The 22,405-nt window shown below is 38.3% G+C and overlaps 2 protein-coding genes across 5 annotated transcripts in view; one reads left to right on the top strand and one right to left on the bottom strand.

The window, feature by feature from the left end:
- The window catches only part of HEPACAM2 (HEPACAM family member 2), a gene marked incomplete at both ends in the record, with an annotated part of 39,738 nt that extends 36,340 nt beyond the window's left edge, over positions 1–3,398 (bottom strand). For 2 of the 3 annotated variants that reach the window (XM_079711613.1, XM_079711614.1), the window contains one exon: positions 3,320–3,398. In XM_079711613.1, coding sequence (XP_079567739.1) covers positions 3,320–3,398 — 79 coding nt within the window. The remainder of the gene's footprint in view (positions 1–3,319) is intronic. The other variant, XM_079711615.1, reaches the window with a different exon arrangement.
- A 7,554-nt stretch (positions 3,399–10,952) lies between these two features.
- Positions 10,953–22,405, top strand: part of VPS50 (VPS50 subunit of EARP/GARPII complex) — a gene marked incomplete at both ends in the record, with an annotated part of 129,250 nt that continues 117,797 nt past the window's right edge. For both annotated transcript variants that reach the window (XM_079711612.1, XM_079711611.1), the window contains 2 exons: positions 10,953–10,985; positions 18,416–18,484. In XM_079711612.1, coding sequence (XP_079567738.1) covers positions 10,953–10,985; positions 18,416–18,484 — 102 coding nt within the window. The remainder of the gene's footprint in view (positions 10,986–18,415; positions 18,485–22,405) is intronic.

The raw sequence follows: 22,405 nt of genomic DNA, 5'->3' as shown, positions 1-22,405 counted from the left end.
GAAGACAGCACAGCTGTTACAATAGCTGTTTGCTTAGATTGCCTACACCATTTTTTTTTTTTTTTTTTTTTTTGTGGTACGCGGGCCTCTCACTGCTGTGGCCTCTCCTGTTGTGGAGCACAGGCTCTGGACGCGCAGGTTCAGCGGCCATGGCTCACGGGTCCAGCCGCTCCGCGGCATGTGGGATCCTCCCGGACAGGGGCACGAACCTGTGTCCCCTGCATCAGCAGGTAGACTCTCAACCACTGCGCCACCAGGGAAGCCCTGCCTACACCATTTTTATCAGATAAATTATAGGTAGCAAGTTATAAGAGTATCAGTGAAGAATGAAATTTTCTTTATACAGTTTCTAATCTTAGCCACTAAAATCTTTTTATTTTGCAGGAAAGACATGAATCTATTGATATGATGCAATCCTTACTTGTAGTGAACTTTGCAGAATAAACAGATAATAGGATGCTTTTGCTACATTTTAGAATCACATACTCTTTTGCCATTGCTATATTTCCCCTGACAGGTGTGGAATCCATGCTGGCAAAACAGTAGCTTACGGACTTAAAAAAATTGGCTTCATTTTGAGAAATTTTCAAGTGCTCTTTCCTTGTTGTACGAGAAAACATAAATGACTAAACTATTGATTTTAGGAAGTCAACCTCTGTAAGAACAAATAAACTTTATGAAAATAAATGATATAAAAATGGATGAAATTTTAATTTCCCCTTAATATTCCAAATATTTGAACATAAATGAAAATTCAATTTTATTATTAGATTCACTAATACGTACTTTTTGAGTACAAAAAAGGAAACTCTCGACTTTTTGCATATAAGGCACTACACTAATTTGGAGAACATTGATAATACCATTAAAAATCTGACATACAGGAACTTCCCTGGTGGCACAGTGGTTAAGAATCCGCCTGCCAATGCAGGGGACACGGGTTCGAGCACTGGTCCGGGAAGATCCCACATGCCGCGGAGCAACTAAGCCCGTGCACCACAGCTACTGAGCCTGCGCTCTAGAGCCCGCAAGCCACAACTACTGAGCCCGCGTGCCACAACTACTGAAGCCTGTGCACCTAGAGCCCATGCTCCGCAACAAGAGAAGCCACCGCAATGAGAAGCCCACGCACCAAAACGAAGAGTAGCCCCCGCTCGCCACAACTAAAGAAAGCCTGCACGCAGCAACAAAGACCCAATGCAGCCAAAAATAAATAAATAAATAAATTTATAAAATTAGAAAAAAATCTGACGTACAAAGTTATAGCAATACTCTCCCCTTCAGAGACTCCCTTAAACTATAAAACTAAGACATTATAAAGGACTGTCCAGCGATAAAGAACACTTTTGACGTCATATTGCAAAATTTATCTATATTCCAGCAACAAAAGACTCCCTAGACCAGTTTCACTGTATTTAATATAAACATCAGACTTCACAAAGTGACCTCTACTGTGGCTCAAAATAGTTGGCATTTACTTCCCCACTGCCATGTATGATATTAGCAAGCACAACACAACTATTATTGACTGAAAATAAACTCTTGTATCTTTAGAGAAAATAGAAATTATAGTGTACTTTGAACAGACTTTACGAACTACATTTGGGGCTTCAAATTTCTAAGATTTTTTAAAAGAAAAAACAAACTGATACTCAATATTCCAAAATACAAAAAAATTTCCAAATTACCCATGGTCTTTACAACATACTACCAATGGAGAAAAGTAAATTTGTGAAAGAAAGAAAATCTTAAGGGATAATAACTGCTTTAGCTACTTATGAACATGCTATCTATTTCTCTAAAGTATGTTTAATTTTATTTTAGTAGAATTCTTCAAATGAATTGTCTCTAAGTTCTTCTTAAAGCCAATTACAAAAAATTACTTAGGAAATGACAGCAGTCCCATTGTTATAAAATTAAGTGTGGCACTGACACAAAGGATACTTTCAAAGCCCAGAAAAATGCACAAAGATAAAAAAGCCAGTTACGGTCATTGCTTAATTTTCCTAAAAATTTCAAAACCTAAACAGCTATATAGGCTTGAATTTGACAACATAAACACTGGAACAACAATCATGACTATGGAAAACTCAAACATTTAAAAAATTTACAAACTGTATATTTCAAATATGTGGAATATGAACAATATTAGGGATAAATGTAAATAACAATCACATTTACTATGAAAACTATACCATAAGATACCAGTAAGTGCAAAGCTCTAAACTACTGAAGAAGGCTAAAACTTAAGTTGTTTATTTAGATAATTTGTTCTTAAAATTTAAGGAATAAAGTTTTTTTTAATTCCTGTCTCTTGGATATAAATAAAACAAGAGGGCTTCCCTGGTGGCGCAGTGGTTGGGAGTCCGCCTGCCGATGCAGGGGACATGGGTTCGTGCCCTGGTCCAGGAGGATCCCACATGCCGCAGAGCGGTTGGGCCCGTGAGCCATGGCCGCTGGGCCTGTGCGTCCGGGACCTGTGCTCCGCAACGGGAGAGGCCACAACAGTGAGAGGCCCGTGTACCGCAAAAAATAAATTTAAAAATAAATAAATAAATAAATAAAACAAGAGACTTTAAAAACTGATAAATAGGAAGAATGGAAAGAAAACACCTGGTGAAAATAATGATGACATAAAAACAGTGGGAATGTTGGAGAAAGACTTTAAACTCTAAGGTTAAAGAGGAAAATGAGGGAGAAATATTAAAGTAGAGAAAAAAATTTTTAATTGAACTAGCCATTGGGCAAAGAGAAAGGCTAAAGGCATTTTGGAGAAATAATACTTTTAAATACATTTCTCCCGATTGTGTATAAAATATTTTTTGTCAGTTTGGAATCTCACCTTTTTCCACATTTCATAAGATAGGTAAAAAATAGGTAGAGCTAACAGTTTGCCACAATACCTTTAATTAAAACAGCCCAAAACCATGTTCAAAACTTGTTTTAAGTTTCACTGTAAGCGGTCACAAATTCATGACCTACAAGAATATTTGCCAAAGTAGAATGCATTAAAAAGCATTGAACCTATATATAAACTCTGTAAAAAGAAGAGATTCATTAAGTTTTTAGAATGTCTTAACTTTCTTAGTGAGTGCTACTTACAATAATTGTTGTCCTAAGAAAACAATAACCATCTATTTATTGAACCTCACTTCTTCTAAATGATCCTGTTTCTTTGCTGGAACAAAGTGTGTTATTGTTTAAAATTCTGAGCTGCTCTTCAATTATCTGAGTGAATCTACAGCCTAAAGCAAATATTTACCTTATGCCCACAATTTAATAAAAAGGTAGCTAGAACAAACTTCATGCAGTGCCTTACCTAAGAGAAGGAGGTATATTTTGCACTGAAAGACCCCAACCGTGCTGCTGAAGGGCTCCATGAAAGCATCCTGTCCCATGCATACAGTGCCCTGTTCCTGGTGGCAACTTGGTTCATGGACCAGCAGCTGCTGGTTTATTTGCCAGGGAAATTAGCAGTGAGGTAACATACCCTAGCCTGCCTCTTGCTTCTGTGATTTGAATACAGAATGAATGTGTATACAAAGGACACAGGGAGTGGGAACACCTGTTATATGCTCTGCAAAAAAAATAGGCTTGTGACTTTCAGAACAGCTTCTTAGCAATTATCAGTAATTGTCAGCATATTTCATGAATTATTCTTAGTTATTAATAATCACATGAAGGAAAACATCCTTTTGGGTGACTCTAATGAAACCCAGTATGCTTTCATAATGAGAGCATATTGTGAAATTTCCTGAAAAACAAAAGCGGGTTTCCTATCATGTAAAACGATGCCATTATTTTGAAATTAAAATTTTTTTCAATGAAAATTGCAGTATTTCATGTATCTGCTAAACAGTTATAAATCACCATGAAGTCACTAAGTAACATGTAAAAGTTATACCAAAGAAAATAGAGCACCTTAATGTCTTTAAATGTGTATTTTTCTATGTAGTATTTCCTGTTACAAATGTCTGCCATGGTTTTATTGAATCTATGGATTCACGTAATTTTTAAAAGCAAACCACAGGTGTGTTTCCAAGTGACACTGAATCATGGACCATGTGTAATTATAGATAAAAGCTTAAACCAAAAGATAATATCTGAGGTCACATTTTCACAACTGAAGCACAGAGTAAGTGAACCAAGGCCCAGAGACAATCTTGCCTCTTACGGTGGTATCTGGGCTACAGATTTTCTGCCTGGCCTTTTCACTGCCATGGCAGCAGGCAGTCTGCGCACTTCCGCTTAATTTACTAAGTTATAAGTTAACCCCTATTTCATTTCATCTACTGCAAGAAGGTTCTAGTCCAAGCCTTTGCTATATAAAATAAAAATCTGCATCTAATCAAGCAAAATTCCTTGCATAAATCATTTTTTAAAGTAAAGGCTCACTGAATAAGTTCAGTGATAATAGGGGAAGGAAGAATATTCCTCAAGTGTAATTAAAGGTAAAAAAAAGGAATGATAGTTATTTTGGAGTTCAAGTTTGGAAACACTTTTAGCATTAAAGCTTCCAGAACTGTTTCCACAGGCAAAGAAAACAAGTGACTATTGGAAAACCTGAGGCCTCTTCAGAGGTCACTTTATGACCTCTCCAAGCTTCAGAAAAATGGTAAGAGCTTCTCCCTGGTAATTATTATACCACAACTTTCTCTGTGCTATCTCTAAATCTTGCATGTGTGATTTAGAGATAGCAGCACTATTTCAGCACTTATCTCATTAACCTCAATTGATTTTATTGCATGTTTATTTTCCCTCTGGGCTCATCTAATACAAAGACTGGTCTTATTCATCTATGGATCTAGCATAGTGGTTAACTAGTATTTTTGTTAAGTTGTTCCCCCAGAAATAAACCCAAATATTCCTTGGCCCATGTCTTCTGATTCTCAGTTGATGCTTAAGAAATGCATATAAATTTTAATATTGGATTGCACAAAATACAATTTGGAAAGTAATATTGAAGTTCTATATATAGCACATAGACTCCCCCTCACATCTTTTAAATCAATATTAATCTCTAATTGCTTTTATTAAATAAGCTCTTTTTAGTGCTTTTCAGGCACAGTGCTGGCTCATGATAAAGTGTTTTGGGTCCTAGGCAAAGTGAGAGAAATAAAGATGATGGAGTAAGTTTTTCCTAATGTTAAATTTACTCAATCTAAAGGACTGATATTTATTCAGAATTTTTTTTGTTTTTTGGTGTTATATTAAAAAATCCTTTACTTTATGACATAGCGGTAACAGATGTTACATAAATAAATTAAATTCCAAAATGAATTAGGTCATCTTTTCATGTCATGGCACACAGTAAAAAACGACAACGCCTGTCTGGCACATCCTGAGAAAGTGTTGTCACAGAACCATGATAATGCGCCCTCTAGTGGCAGGTAGTAGGAATAAAATCTTAGCTGCTGGAGTTATTTCTGAATTCAGGATGTTTACACAGGAAGCCACACAAGATAATGTTAAAATATACCTTCATTTGATAAAGGAGGCAAGAATATAAAATGGAGAAAAGACAGCCTCTTCAATAAGTGGTGGTGGGAAAACTGGACAGCTACACGTAAAAGAATGAAATTAGAACACTCCCTAACACCATACACAAAAATAAACTCAAAATGGATTAAAGACCTAAATGTAAGGCCAGACACTATCAAACTCTAAGAGGAAAACATAGGCAGAACACTCTGTGACATAAATCACAGCAAGATCCTTTTTGACCCACCTCCTAGAGAAATGGAACTAAAGACAAAAATAAACAAGTGGGACCTAATGAAACTTCAAAGCTTTTGCACAGCAAAGGAAACCATAAACAAGACAAAAAGACAACCCTCAGAATGGTAGAAAATATTTGCAAATGAAGCAACTGACAAAGGATTAATCTCCAAAATTTACAAGCAGCTCATGCAGCTCAATTTCAAAAAAACAAACAACTCAATCCAAAAATGGGCAGAAGACCTAAATAGACATTTCTCCAAAGAAGACATACAGATGGTCAACAAACACATGAAAGAATACTCAACATCATTAATCATTAGAGAAATGCAAATCAAAACTACAAAGCGATATCATCTCACACCAGTCAGAATGGCCATCACCAAAAAATCTACAAACAATAAATGCTGGAGAGGGTGTGGAGAAAAGGAAACCCTCTTGCACTCTTTGTGGGAATGTAAATTGATACAGCCACTATGGAGAACAGTATGGAGGTTCCTTAAAAAACTAAAAATAGAACTACCATATGACCCAGCAATCCCACTATGGGGCATACACCCTGAGAAAACCATAATTCAAAAAGTGACATGTACCACAATGTTCACTGCAGCCCTATTTACAATAGCCAGGACATGGAAGCAACCTAAGTGTCCATCGACAGATGAATGGATAAAGAAGATGTGGCACATATATACAATGGAATATTACTCAGCCATAAAAAGAAACAAAATTGAGTTATTTGTAGTGAGATGGATGGATGCAGAGTCTGTCATACAGAGTGAAGTAAGTCAGAAAGCAAAAAACAAATACCGTATGCTAACACATATATATGGAATCTAAAAAAGAAAAAAGAAGTCATGAAGAACCTAGGGGCAGGACGGGAATAAAGACGCGAGCTACTAGAGAATGGACTTGAGGACAGGGGGAGGGGGAAGGGTAAGCTGGGACAAAGTGAGAGAGTGGCATGGACATATATACACTACCAAATGTAAAATCGATAGCTAGTGGGAAGCAGCCACATAGCACAGGGAGATCAGCTCGGTGCTTTGTGACCACCTAGAGGGGTGGGATAGGGAGGGTGGGAGGGAGGGAGCCACAAGAGGAAAGAGATATGGGGATATAGGTATATGTATAGCTGATTTACTTTGTTATAAAGCAGAAACTAACACACCATTGTAAGCAATTATACTCCAATAAAGATGTTAAAAAATATATAACCTCAATTGCTTTCCATTTTTACATGATTATTAAAGATGGTTTAAAGTGTTTTATCATTATAAGAAATTTCCCACCATCAATATCTCACATCTCACCTGTAACCTACTGAGGGGCTCTGCCTTACCATATTGTTCAGGACCTTGTTTATTGACCTTAGTTACATTTGCATTTAAAGTGGAAAAACTGATTACATTAAGCAATCTATATCCATGGTGACTAAACTGCAAACAATGCAAGAAGCTACTGGGGGTAGTATGTGTGTGTGTATGGGTTTGGGTGGGGGTGAGTGCAAGGCTTTTTTGTCACTTCTCAACTCACACTGTAGTTTACTGTCAAGTTTGTTTAAATTTTAAGTAAGGCTTGTCTTGCTTTATAAAGCAAAGAGTCTGCCATATGCATTTCAAACATCCACATTCATTATTTACTAGTAGCATGAATGCTTTGGAATGGTAGGAAGAATTGGGAATGAGGGGTGGTGACATGCCAATGCCAAGGTCAACATAGGACAGTGGGGAATAAGAAGAACTGGGGAAAGAAAACCCTGTCTTATGTTCTAATTCGATAGGTCTTAGGAAAGATTAGAGTTTACAGGGAAGAGCTGGCTGCTAGAGGAGGCCATCATAATCGCCTATGCCTGTGCTAGTGTTCACTCCTACTACAGTGCTGCCTCCCAGAAGCCCTCATCTACTGATATGGCCACTAAATGACTATACAGCAATGTTTTCCTTCCCGGGCCCTTCTCCAGGTCACTGCTTTACCATTGGCAAGTGTCCTGTTTTCTACTACTGCTTGCTCAGGTAGTGTAGTTACATCATCCTGGGGAGGCCACATCTTTCTGCTGCTTTGATATTTATAGGATGACTAGAAATGTATCTTCCTAATCAAACCAGGATCTCAGCTTTTATTTAAGCTTCCAGGGGCTCCTCCTATTTGGGCCATCAGATATATGTCCTTATCTTACTTTACTGCTAACAGTACTGCCCCGAATCAGATCAACTTACTTAATTCTTAGCCCGGATGTTCCAATCTACAAAAATGGGGATGGCACCCCTTTACCAAGGTACAGCTGTCCAACAGGTTCTCCTCAAGACTTACTGGCATCCACACCCTCCACTAGTTTGCTCTGGCCTACCACTAATGACCCTCAGGCAACTGTGAAAGTTCTAAGTCTCATATATGTTTTTATTTATTTATTTTTTTTGTGGTACGCAGGCCTCTCACTGTTGTGGCTTCTCTGGTTGCAGAGCACAGGCTCCGGACGCGCAGGCTCAGCGGCCATGGCTCACGGGCCCAGCCGCTCCGCGGCATGTGGGATCTTCCCGGACCGGGGCACAAACCCGTGTCCCCTGCATCGGCAGGCGGACTCTCAACCACTGCGCCACCAGGGAAGCCCTCATATATGTATTTTTGAAAAGTGGAAATGAAATGACATACTTCACCTTTTAAAAAGTGGTCTTTAGGGCTCTAGGTTTTTGTTTTTATTTTTTAGTTTAGGGAGTTAAAAAGGTAGCATGGGTGGCTCAGTTATTTTCTAGAGTGTTAGGGTATGCTGAATTAGAAAATATATTTTATTTAGGCAACAGCACTGATTTACTTTACATGCTTCCAATATTATAGTTACAGCCTTTGAACTTTTAGAGGCCTGGCTGTCCACTTCGTTTTAGTTAATAAGATGTAAACTAAAATGTAGAGTATTAGAGTTAAACAAAGTTGTAATGCTTTCTTGCCTCTTCAGGGTCAAGTAGATACAGAAAACACTCGTTTCCCCAGTTCGGCGGATAGGAAAAAAACAAATATACAAAATGAAAAAAACTTTTTTTTTTGTCACCTTCAACTTTGTGTATTGAGGGGAAAAATTCTGGGTTTGGATCTGGGCTCTAGTCCTGTGACCTCAGAACCTTAGATGGATTCATTTTCTCATGCTAAAGAGTAGATTTTAAATGCTAGAGCTGGTTGCCTATAAGAATCTCTTGACCTTAAACAAAGAACTCCTGCAAAAATGATAACAATAACAACGGCACCCTCCTCAGGTGAATCTGAACAGTCAAGTTTGAGAACTACTGGACTTGGGTCACCCCTAATATATGCTTTTCAACGAAACTGTAAACTCCTTAAAGGTCAAAACTGTATTTTATTAATCTGAAGTGCTTAGGATAGTGTTGACTAGTGCCCAATAATCAACAAACGTTTACTGACTTGGGTTTCATTTTATATGCTAATATGGTCAGCAGTTTCTGTCTCTTTGATAGTTTCAGGGACTTCTAAATACTGAAGACTTTCACACAGTAAGAACTCTCTGGCAATTAAGATTAGAGCAGGTAAAGAATGAACTAAACTAAGGTTGCCCAGAAAGTACTGAAATTTCTTCATGGGGTTAGAAGTAACAGAGTCAGAAAACCATATAGGTAAGCATATCATTTTAAAAGGAACTGTCAAGCACAATGACAGAACTATGAACAGCGTGGTTCTGTTGGAGCAGAAAACTGGGCAGAATTATGACTATAATACTTCATAATTGTAAGGTGCTTTACAATTTACAAATTGCATTCACTTACATGCTCTCACTTATCCTTACAAAACCCTAAGTCAAATATTACAACCTCATTTGTAAAAAATTCATAAGACAAGATGCTGAGAGGTCAAAAACTAGAATTTCAGAGTTGCCAATAACCTCTAAATTAGTGTCCCCCATTTGCACACCATTTTTATTATTTTTGCCATATCTATCACCCACTACTGTTGTTTGTCTAATATTTTTCATTAGTTTGGCACACTTTAACATTTCTTTAGTTGTCCTAAGAAATATCTTTGAAATCATGGGTCTGTGTTTTATTATTTTCTAATAAACATTAATTAAAATAAATGCAAAAAGAAAATCCTTGGTAGCCTTACTTAAAACATCTGGATAAACAGCCCTTCAGTTTCTGCTTGCACATCTGCAGTAACCTTAGGCAAGTTACTTAATTTCTCCGTACCTCAGATTCCTCATCTTTAAAATGGGGATAATGGTATCAACTCCATATGACGCTTGTGTGGATAATTGAGATACCAAACGTAAAGCTATTAGCAGAGTTTTTGACAGGTAGTAAGCTCTCAATAAATGTTATCTATTGTTAATTGTTAGCTCTGGGTCACTATTTTTTTTCTGGTATTCTCATAATTGGAAAGTTCTTTCTTAAATTGAGCCCCAAACCACTCCCCTATTGCTTCCCCCGGTTTAGCTAAACTGCTAAAAGTTGAAAAGAGGACGTTAAAGTGACATGTGTACTTATTGTTATATTTTCCATCTTGACTTGCCTTAGATTACACAGGTGGTAAAATGATAGGTGGGGATTAAATCCTTTGGTTTTAGTTTTCTGCTCTGGATGCCAATACTGAGGAAGAACAGCCCTAACCTGGACAGCCGCCATTGGACAACGTGGACTACTCTTTTCCTCAGGCCAAGCCCTGCGCCACCTGGGGAGTGCCAAGTTCTCAGGTCACCTCTTGGAGCCTTCCCGTCTCTGGCGTTCCCGTCCCTTCGCGTGAGTCTGTCGTCCTCTCACTCCGCCCCTCAAGACCAGGTGGGGTTTCCTCCACAACACTCCTGGGGCGGGGGGGTCATGTCAGTCTGGTTTATATACTGTCTTCTCAGTGTTTGTTCCTGTTGCTCAATGTCTGGTTACCTGTGAGTTACGTTTTCGCCTCACCGGAGCAGCTACCGAGAGCAACCACCTCTTTAAAGGCCGGCGACCGCCGTGGTCTCTTAGAGCAAGATTTGTGGGGCTTAACCGAAGCGTCAGCTGCTTTCCTTGCCGGGAAATGTAGTACCTGGGCCTCCCTCTCGCCTCCACTGCAGGTGCCGACGGCAGCCGGGGGACTACAATTCCCAGAATGCTCGGGGAAAGGAAGGGAAACCCAGCTCGGCAGCTCCACGTGACCACTCACTATGGCTTCCCTGTGTTGGGACCGGCTGTCTGGTGGTTCTGTGTGATTTGTTAGTTCTCTGCGGCAAGGTGCCCCCTCACGAATTCGACATGCAAAGAATCAAATCTCTTATGACCCGGCAGGTAAGTCGCAGAGGCTGAAGCAAAGGTCTCCTTCATCTCTCCTGGGAGAGGAGCCGAGATGTTCTGTCCCTGGGCCGCAGGCAGGCAGATAACCAAATTATAGGTTGTGGCAGGTGTCAGGGGCACCATAAAGCTCGAGCACACCCTGGAAAACTCACCTAAGCCGCCAGGTTCGGAGCCCTGCGCAGGTGGATCCCGGTGACCCAGAAACATTCCTTTAGATGAGGTCAATGAGGAAGTCGGAGGCTACATTTGTTCGTCCTTTTCTCCCTTTTGCCAGCTGTCCAGTGATAGCCCTAACTACTCTGCAGGGTTCCCTTTATCCAAGCTGCCCATCGTCTGTGAGGGTGGCCTGGGTAGGGAAGTGGGGTCTGTGCAATAGAGATGACTAGAAAGAGTGAAAAAAGCAGATAATTTGAAGACAGAATTGATAGCTTTATGACTTTGGGCAAGTCCCTAAATCTAGTAGCTTTAAGTTTCCGGTTGTGAAAATGAGAATAATAATTATTTTTGTTCATCCTGTCTCACAGTTCTGTTATCGGAGTCATCAGTAAGTTAGTGTATGTGAAATGATACTTTTAAAAAAATCATTGTCATGGCAAAATAATGGTCTTTTATTTTTTTGCCAGAATGCTAATTCATGAATAAAAACTTTGGCTGTTTTCTGTCTCATCTCATAAATGTTAGGGACTTCCTAATAATGTGTCAGCTTCCTTCAAATCAGAAGTGGCAGAAACTTACTTTTATGTACTTATTGATTATGGTTTGGTTTTAGATACCTTTATTTATTTCAACTCTAATATTTTACTAGAATTGGCCATTCTTTATTATTTTTATATGAGAGAAGGGTAATTTAGATTAAAGTTTTAAATCAGTGTGACTTTGGGAACTTTGGAGAATGTGAAGGATGATCATTTAGTGGAAGGTTCATTTGTGAATTTTTTTGTTGTTGATTAAAAAAAGACTACAAATGCCAAATTAAATTCTTATTTGATAGTTTAGAATTTGAGAGATAGCTGAATAGATTACAAATTGTACATCTCTGGTGAAGAATACACGAATCCTATGTGTTTATTTTACTTCTGTCAAATTATATTGTTAATGTCATGAAAATAAAATTTAGAAGTTCTGTGAATAATAAGAGATTTAATTAAGTGTGTAATAACAGTTGGCAGTCCCTCACATTTGTTGAGTCCTGGTCTTATGCTTCATAACACTTCTTTTTTGAGGATGGGTTTGAGTCCTGCTCCATCCTGTAGTAGCTGTGTGACCTTGAGCAACTTACCTAACTTTTTTGAGCATCTGTTTTCACATCTTTAAAATAGGAATGATAACATGTATCACATGGGGCTTTCCTAGTGGTGATGTGTATATGATATGATCAAGGTAAAGAGATAAAGGAGTTACCACAGTTCCTGGGCCTTATCAAAGAAGTGCATGATCATAGAGATCATCTCAGTGACTGAACTGATGGTTGGAAAGCGGGAAAACTGGAAGCCGGCAGTAATTCAAACAATAGTTGATTTCAGGCTGACTTTGGTATCCGTTTGATTTTTTAAAAAATTTATTTATTTATGGCTGTATTGGGTCTTCATTGCTGCGCACAGGCTTTCTCTAGTTGCAGCGAGCGGGGGCTACTCTTCCTTGCAGTGCGTGGGCTTCTCATTGCGGTGGCTTCTCTTGTTTCAGAGCATGGGCTCTAGGTGCGTGGGCTTCAGTAGTTGTGACACGTGGGCTCAATAGTTGTGGCTCGCAGGCTCTGGAGTGCAGGCTCAGTAATTGTGGCGCATGGGCTTAGTTGCTCTGTGGCATGTGGGATCTTCCCGGACCAGGGTTTGAACCCTTAGTCCCCTGCATTTGCAGGTGGATTCTTAACCACTGCACTGTCAGGGAAGTACCCCCATTTGATTTTTAAAACAATATACATCTTTGTACATTATGCCACTAATACCCCTAAACTGCCTCTGGGATGCTGAATTTGGACCTTTGTGCCTCAGCTAAGTTTGGTGCTCTCTCCTGTTGCTTGCTGGCAGTTCAGCACAGTTGATATTGTCATCATTGTATAGCAACTTTGATTAGTTTGTTTTCTTTTTTTAAAAATAAATTTATTTATTTTATTTTTGGCTGCATTGGGTCTTTGTTGCTGTGCACGGGCTTCCTCTAGTTGCGGTGAGTGGGGGCTACTCTTCGTTGTGGTGTGCGGGCTTCTCGTTGTGGTGTGCGGGCTTCTCATTGTGGTGGCTTCTCTTGTTGCGGAGCACGGGCTCTAGGCGCATGGGCTTCAGTAGTTGCAGCACGTGGGCTCAGTAGTTGTGACTCACGGGCTGTAGAGTGCAGGCTCAGTAGTTGTGGTGCACGGGCTTAGTTGATCCATGGCATGTGAGATCTTCCCAGACCAGGGCTCGAACCTGTGTCGCCTGCATTGGCAGGTGGATTCTCAGCCATTGTGCCACCAGGGAAGTCCCGGTTGGTTTGTTTTCTAACCCTATTTTGTAATAGTGAGTGGGAGAGAAAAATACAGAAGTCCAGATACCAGTGATAATAAGTTTATGTCTCTTAAATGTAGTGAAATTGTTCTGAAAATGAACTCTTCAGCCTCAACCAGTTGTTTATTGGATTGAGCAGGTAAAATCTGTGGTTAGTTGGGATGAAAAAAAAAAAAACTGAACTAAAGAGCACATACCAAAAGCTGGAACTACACTGTGTAAAAGGTGAGGTAAAATTCAGAGTTTCATATTTTAAAAGTCATCCTAATTATATTTGTTTATGGCTTGACTTCCACGTGTTTAATCATTATTAATACACATTTCATGAATCTACGAGGTAGGAAAGTAGGGTGCTGTCTAGAGTTACATTGGGGATTTTATTTGTACTGTTTGTTGTTAGGTTAAACGTAGTAGTATTACAAATAAATATACATAAAGATGTTTCTTTTTTGTGAGGCTAAAGAATATGCTGATAATATATTGTTGTTGATGTGGAGAGATGTGAAATTAAGGTCTATGAAACTTAGAGTTTTGGGCATTTCAGCTCTCCAAGGATCTTGGTTTGGAGGAGAGTGTAGAGCAGGCTTTGTTAGCGCTCTTTATTGAGATGAGCTCTTTTGTTCTGCTTTCTCCATCATGCTGGGCTCTGTTGTTTCAGTTCATTCAACAAATGATTATTTAACACTATGTGCCAGGCACCATTGGGGGATGCAGCAGTTAACAAAACAAAGTGCTAAGGCAGACGTGGTGATACATGCTTTGGAGGAATAGAGGTTAGGGAATCCTGGGAGTTACTGGCAATTTGGGGTCATTTATAATTTTAGATAGGGTGGCCGTGGAAGGCCTCACTGAGAAGGTGACATTTGAGTAAAAACCTGAAGGAGGTGAGGGAGTAAACTCTGAGGATGTCTGGGAAGGAGCATTCTGGGTGGAAGGAAAAGCAGATGCAGAAGCCTTGAGGCAGAAGCCTTGAGGCAGGAGCACGTTTGAGGAGCAGCAAAGGGCAGTGTGGGTGGAGTGAAGTGAGTGAGGAGAGAAGTAGTAGGAGATGAGGTCAGAGAGCTGAGGGCAGGAAGCCTGATCACATAGACCCTCATCCTCACCTCACCTCCTCTACTTTTCTCCTCACTCATAGCAAGGCCAGGGAGACCAATAAGGATGCTAATGCAGTAATCCAAGTGAGATACGGTATGGGCCTCACTCAGGGTGCTAAGTGGTGGACTTGTTGAGAAGAGGTCAGATTGTGGATGTATCGTAAATGTGGAGTTGACAGGATTTCTTAATAGATTGGATTTGGGCTGTGAGAGAAAGAGAAGCTTCAAGGTTGACTCCAAATGGTTTGGCCCCAGCAGTTGGAAGAATGGAATTGCCATTTAATGAGGTGGGTAAGACTGAGAGAGGAACAGATTGAAGGAAGGGAGAAAGTTTTAAGACTTGTTCATTTCAAAGCCTCTTGGATATTTGTAGAAAGAAAATAGGCAGTTGGCTAAAAGCCTGAATTTCTGAGGAGAAATTCAGGGTATAGATAAAAATTTAGGAGTTATGAGAATAAAGAGGGTATACAAATTGACTAAGATCACCAATGGAGTGATTGTAGAAATAAAACGAGTCCACAGTTGGAGCTTTTGAGGATTCAGTGTTTCAAGGTCGGGAGAAGAGGTGGATCTAGGAAGGCGGATTGAGAAGGAGCAACCAGTGAGGTGAGCAGTCTGCTGCAACCTGTCCTGTAGCAGATGCTCAATAAATATTTGTTGGATAGAGAACATCCAAATCGAGTGGGTCCTGGAAGCCACGTAAAGAATTTACAAGAAGAGGGAGTGATCAGCAGTGTTAAATGCTACAAATGGCCCGTGGAAGGTGAGAATAAGAATGAGCCTTTGGACTGAGCAGCAATAAGGTCATCGGTGACCTGACAACAGCACTTCTGTGAAGTGGTGAGGAGGAAAGCCTGATTAGGGTGGGTTTGAGAGAAACTGAGGGCTGCATATAAACACTCTGTTGAGTTTTGCTGAAACTTTTTCTGAAAAGAAAAGGAATCACAAATCATCTCACAGGCTCCTTTTGATCATTGGGATGTAAGTTGCTGGTCTCATAAATGGAAATTGAGTATTCATATAGACAAAACAGAAGTAGTCTGAAGTGTAGTCTGATTTGGGCAAAGAAATAAAGTTGCAGAGACAGGTATTATTTATGATGGATTTTATATAAATTCAAACTGGGGAATTATGAAAACAAAAATCAGATACAAAAGAAAATCAAATAATGGTTAATGATTATAGTGAAAGTTTTAATTTAATAAAGGCAGAGTACTGTACTTATAACCATGACTTCCTGCTTTAAAGAGGCAAAGATAAAATAAAAATGCTGACTTCATATTTGTTAGTAGAAATTTATAAAATTCCTAATCAAAGGGTTGAAGATCTATAATCCTAAAATACAGGTGAGTCATATTGTGCTTTGAGACATTTATGTAATTCTTTATTTCTGTTCACAGCATTTCTCTGTGATATTCAGAATAATGGTCAACACTTAAAGAGTGCTTACCATGTACAAGACACCATTTTTGGCCTCTCATATATGTTATCTCCTTTATCCCTTATAACAGCCTGTGAGTTACTGTCACCATCGTTAGACTCTGATGACAGGCAGGTTGTCTGCAGAAGCCATTCTGTGAATCCCCTGCTTCCTAACATGTGCATAGGGTTTCCAATTTTTATTACTTTTATTTTGTACATTTGGTGGGAAGTTGTCATGTATTAGTAGCAAATTATCATGTGTGGTAACTAATTTGGAGGCAAGGCCTTTTCCTAGATATTGGTATATACCACTTGTTTACTTGTTTTAGGCTTTGGTTTCTTTACTGAGTAACTCTAGGAAAAGAGAAAATTACACCTGATATATTCCTTCAGGAATTTATTAGAGTGGTTAAACAAGTCTATACTTTTTAAAATGTTTGTTTAAAAGTCATGGCAATTATGTTTTTAAAAGGTATTTTAGGGGTGGTCGTGATTTTGAATCAAATTATGAAGTTTTACTCTCATGTATGTGTATATGTTTGAATGTATATAAGTGTGTATATATAATGTATAGAGAAGTTTAATTCCATAACCCAACCTTGCCTTCTTTACCACTTTTGGTGCTATGCCCTTGTGATGACTCTTGGTGAGAAATTGGGACAAGGAAGAACAAACACACAAGAGTAGTTTCGTACTTTTATTTTCTCACTCATTGTAAGACTTTCAGCCTCAGTATGCTTTTCTTATTCCTGCAGACTTCCCTAGAAACTTCATTTTAAAGTCAGTTGCATATTCCCATGGGAACGATGGTCTAATTAGTTAGAGATTGGAGCCTAAGACTCCAAATAATTTACTAATTTCTTTGGTGCTTACTCTGTTCCTGGGACTGTGCTAGCTCCTGGGCTATAAAGACATATAGAGGACTTGGTCCTTCCCTTCTCTTGGGTCTGAGGGAGATATATATTTAATATTTAAAACTTCACTACTTGGGCAGAGGTGTTGGGAAATGTCTAGTGGGGTTTATAAAACATTAGAGATTATAGTAGTCATCCAGGTTGCTTGTTAAAATGCAACTCCTGGTCCTAATCTAGAAATACCTATTTATTAGCTCTGTGGTGGGACCTAGAAGTTTTATGTGGAAGTTTTATGTTTAAAAACTTCCCTGGGTAATGTTGATGGAGATGATCCATGAGCATTACTGAGAAATAGTGTTTCTTTGAAACGTAAGATTTAGGAAAACTTCATAGAGGAGTTCTGAAAGTGGAGTATTGGTTTGGTTTCTTTAGAGGGTGGTGTGTGTGTGTGTGTGTGTGAGAGAGAGAGAGAGAGACAGAGACAGAGACAGAGACAGAGAGAGAGCCAGAGAGCCTGAGAGAGAGTATGAGAGAGAGAGAGAGAGACAAAGAAGGCTGGTGGGGGGGCGGTATTCCGGGGATAATGGAAGATTGGGGATGAGGTAGAGCGCCTTGTCATAAAATATTGTAGCTCTGACTGGTGGTATTTTATAGTAGGGAAGAGAAAATACACACCTCTATAATTTAAAAATGAGCCAGTTCCACTCTAAGACCCAAGTAATCAACCTAAACATAACATATATTTTGGTTACCAAGGACACCAAAAAGCCAATATAGAGTATCTAAAGGACAGAAACTTGGCAGTAGCGTAAATCTCTCCTCAAGTTCATGTACCAGCTAATTTTGCTTATAGACTAATATTACAGGGAATTTAGGTGTCTGCTTTGAATAGACTATGTTAAAAAGAGGCTTTTAAAGAAAATTTAAATGGCTGACTTCTTTCTGTCTTGATAACTTTCCCTGGTACAAATGAGACTTTCAGAATCCCTCATTTGATGTGAATATAGAAAGTACCAGGTACTTTCTATAAAGAACTAAAGCAGTGAGATGTGAGATTTAAGTCTCAATTATGTAGTATAAATTGGGTGCATTGGTGAGAAATGATAAAATCTAGGGATTACTTATGTATTAACTAAGCAATTATCATTATTTAAAAATCTTTGGTTAGCTCAGTCAGTTGGTATATTATATTTGTGGGTCATAATGCTTGGACCTTTTTACCACGTGCATTTGGTCATGATTAATAGATAAGTGCTTTTATAGAATGCTTTTTGTCACCCAAGTTTCTTTTTGTTGTTTTTGAATCATGGTTAAGTTAGACTTCAACCATTAGGTATAAAGGTGCCATATAGTAATTTTATTTTAAATTTCCAAAAGTACATCTTTACTTGATTTAATAATAGTATAGTACTATATGTGTTGTGACAATTGTTTTTAGAAACATATGTTCTATCTATTTTAAAGCAGGAAAATTTCTGTTTTTAAAATGGTGATTTCTATTTCAATAAGTATATTCTGTCATGTTACAGTTCTGCAGCACAATTAAAATTCCTTTTATGTTATTTTTTTTTAAGGGTCTGAAAAGTCCCCCAGAGAGCCTCAGTGATGTTGGTGCCATTGAGAGTCTCCGGGTCCCTGGAAAGGTATTGATCTACATGAGTGAGAGTGACTTTTCACTTCCTTAAGAAAATATTGTTGCCTTTGGATAATTAATTCACAGAAGCTTTTCCTTCCCACAGGCAGATGGTTGTTATGATGAGCTAGGTAAAGTTTTATAATGCAGTAGGCTTGGAGCTTGTTTTTGCTTTCATTACTCATTGGGATGCAGTATGATTCATTATAGTGAAGCAGAAAATGCGAAATAGATAAATTTAGAGTTTATTATTGTATCAGATTCTTTGCCTGAAAGCAGTTATATATCTATAAATGAAACTTATTGATTCATCTGCTGTAATTTGGATAAATAAAATGAAATGGCTTACTTTTTATGCTGTAACACTGAGCCAAAAATCATAGTAAATTATGTTTTTGTTATGGAGCAGAGATTTTTTTTATTTTATAAATTTATTTATTTATTTATGGCTGTATTGGGTCTTTGTTGCTACATGCGGGCTTTCTCTAGTTGCAGCGAGCGGGGGCTCCTCTTTATTGCGGTGCACGGGCTTCTCATTAAGGTGGCTTCTCTTGTTGCAGAGCACGGGCTCTAGGTGCGTGGGTTTCAGTAGTTTTGGCACGGGCTCAGTATTTGTGGCTCGTGGGCTCTAGAGTGCAGGCTCAGTAGTTGTGGCTCACGGGCTTAGTTGCTCCGTGGCGTGTGGGATCTTCCTGGACCAGGGCTTAAACCCGTGTCCCCTGCATTGGCAGGTGGCTTCTTAACCACTGTGACACCAGGGAAGTCCCTGGAGCAGAGATTTTTGAGTAAGTAGCTAAAGCACAGCTTATGCTAAATTGTAGATATCTTGGATTTTAATCCCCTGATATTCATGTGAACTTCGCAGTCTACAAATTTAATAGGTGTCATTTGAAAGCTAGCTGGCTTCCCCTCAGGAGAAATATTAGCCATTGTTAAATAAATAAATCCCTGCTGTCTCACTCTCCGGGGCCTCGCCACTCACAGCTGCCTCCATGTATAGCAGCTGTATCGCGGATCAAAGCCTGTTTTGAATGTCTACTCTTGTGATTTTCAATTTGAGGATCATATTTGAAACTACTGTTTGTTTCCTGTGTCTGGCAACTTAATACACAGGGCTTTTTTCTCTTGATCAGCAATCATACGGCCTCTTATCACACCTCAGTGTCAACTGCTTAGGATTATGATTTCTCACCTCTTTGAGGTGCCTTACCCCCTAAAGTGAATTTTGTATTTACTGCTTAGCTTTTATATTAGGTCAGATACAAATATGATAAAATTCTAACCAACGCTTTTGCATGAAATGGCTCAGAAGCTATAAAGAGGCATTTTGAATAGTTTTATATAATTTTAGAAAAGACTATTGGATGTGATAAAATTGGGAACTAAGAGATAACCATAAATCCTAATTGACAGATAATTCTCTGTATTTCTTTGACTTAAAAAAAAAGATTATCAGGCATTATGAACATGCCTTGAAGTAGATTGCATTAGATGTTTCAGAACCAGAGTAAAATTGATAAGTGAGCCTCTTTAAAAAATACATGAATGTATTGCATAGGAACTTTCTGTTGTCTTTAAACCATGAGTCCATGATGTTTTTCCAGTAGTGGTAGGTAGAGAATTTATAATGATCTCATTACATAGTCTTCTTACTGACTCCACACCCTCTCCCCATCAGTGATCAGTGGTGTATACTCTTTATTTTTTTTAAAAAAGTTTATTTTTATTTTTTAATTTTTTATAAAAATTTATTTTATATTGGAGTATAGTTGATTAATGCACAGGGAATTCTATGCAATATTCTGTAATAACATAAATGGGAAGAGAATTTGAAAAAGAATAGATACTTGTATATGTATAGCAGTGTATACTTTTAAGATGATGGGCTCTGGCTAGAGAGGCCAGTCTGGAATCACAAGGTCAGCAAGTGTAAATGGTTCAGGTGATGATTAAGCCTAGGGCAGTGGGCTGATTGATACACACTAAGAAGCTAATTTAGTTAAACTGTAAAACAGCTAATGGTAAAATTAGCATCAATGCCCTCAGCTTAAATTTAGCCTTATACTAAGAAAGCCTTATGAGTTTTTTGCGTCTATTCTCTCTGTGCTCTCTCTGGAAACATCTCAAGTACTGCAGGGTGAGCTACTCTGGGTGGTTTTGAGAAATTGAATTGCTGGATCTGGAGAGTGGCAAAGCTCCAGTCAGTAGATTAAGTTTGATGTGGTTGAAGTTCACAGTCAGTATTGAAACTAAGAATTAAGAAGGCTCACGTTCAGAAATTCCTTACACAGCATAGCTTGGTATAACTTGAATGCTGAAACATAATGCTGTGTTTCACAACTTAGATGTTACTTTATAGTTAGGTCATACATATAAATTTAATTTTCTCTAAAAATTCTATAGCTGTTTATGGTGACAGGTGTTAACTAGACCTATTGTGGTGATCATTTTGCAATATATGCAAATATCAAATGATTATTTTGTACACCTGAAACTAATATACTGTTGTACCTCAATTATACCTCAATTTAAAAGAAGCATTATTTTAGCTTGGATTCCCCTGATATTCCAGTGGGAAAAGTAAAAAACAAACAAAAAATCAATTTACACTGTTTAAGTGTTCAATGTAAATACTTGTATAGAGACGCTTTTAAACATTAATTCATTTAATAGCTCTATCTCTCAAGTATGGGTAGAACATTTAAAGAAAAGGCATATTTCATCTTCAGGAATGGACCCATTTCTTTTTCCTGTTCTTGTCATCATATTTTTCTAAGTTGTAACAAGGAATTGAGATTTCATTGGGGTTTTCAAGAAAGAAAGTTTAGCTTGGGTGTTACATTAAAAGGTTCTTGTATAAAGGATAAGTAGGAGGGAAATATTAAGATGGAGCATATGAAATGGCTTTAGATTAGAAATGGTCTACTATTGGCGAATTTCATGTGGTTCGACTCATTAGGAAAAGGAGGATAGTTAAGGAGAACTGAAGAAGGGAATCAGGTGAGCTTGATAACCCAGAAAGTACTATTGATTTTTTTTTTCTTGAGAACTATATAAATTCTGAGTGGGAAGAAACCTTAGAAGTCATCTGGTACAATTTCTGCATTTTAAGAGGAGATGTGAGTCAAATAATAATCCATATACTGGAAAATTGGAATTTTGGTGGAGAAAATAGTACAGAAAGTTAAAAAAAAAAAAAAGAAAGGATTCTTTTCAGAATTTGCTATAGGAAAGGAAACTTTGAGCAGATTAAAAACATCTTAGCTTAAATAGTTCAGAGCCAAGGTCAATGGTACCCAAACTTTGCTGCACATTAGAATTACCAGTACCCAGGCCGTACCCCAGTCCAATTAAATCACCGCGCTGGGGGTGGAGCCAGGCATCGGTAGCGTTTAAATATCCCCAGCTGATTCCAGCGTGGAGCCATGTTTGGGAACCATCGGCCAAGCTGAGGACGCGGTGAGGAGAAAGAGCAGGAATACAGGAACCGTTCTAGATAAAATCTTGGAAGTTTTATTGACAATTTTTGTGGGAAAAAGTAGAATGAAGAGTTAGTGATGACCTAGAATTTCATTCCTGGGAAATGGATTCTGTTGTTTTCAAATTAATGGGATTTTCATGCAGAGGTAAGGATATAAGAAATTAATCTATATTGTATTTACTGACTAAACTTGTTATCCATTTAAGGAAATGTATATTGTTTGAATTATGTGAAAGATTTTTAGATAATTGGTTACAGAATTATGAAGAATTAAGACCAACATTTGTTATATAATAATTGTAATAGCCACATGGTTGGTAGTTATAGAACTTATTGGGACTGTGTTTGAGAGGATTTGTTGAATCCCGATTAAAAAATGAAAATATCAGGACCTTATAAATCTGTATCTTAAGTAAACTTAAGTAAACATCTTAAGTAAACTTCCCACAG

The sequence above is a fragment of the Hyperoodon ampullatus genome, assembly GCF_949752795.1.
Source record: "Hyperoodon ampullatus genome assembly, chromosome: 9".
In the NCBI taxonomy this organism is placed as follows: domain Eukaryota; kingdom Metazoa; phylum Chordata; class Mammalia; order Artiodactyla; family Ziphiidae; genus Hyperoodon; species Hyperoodon ampullatus.
Note: the sequence above shows the minus strand (reverse complement) of the source record. Positions and strands in the feature narration are given on the sequence as shown.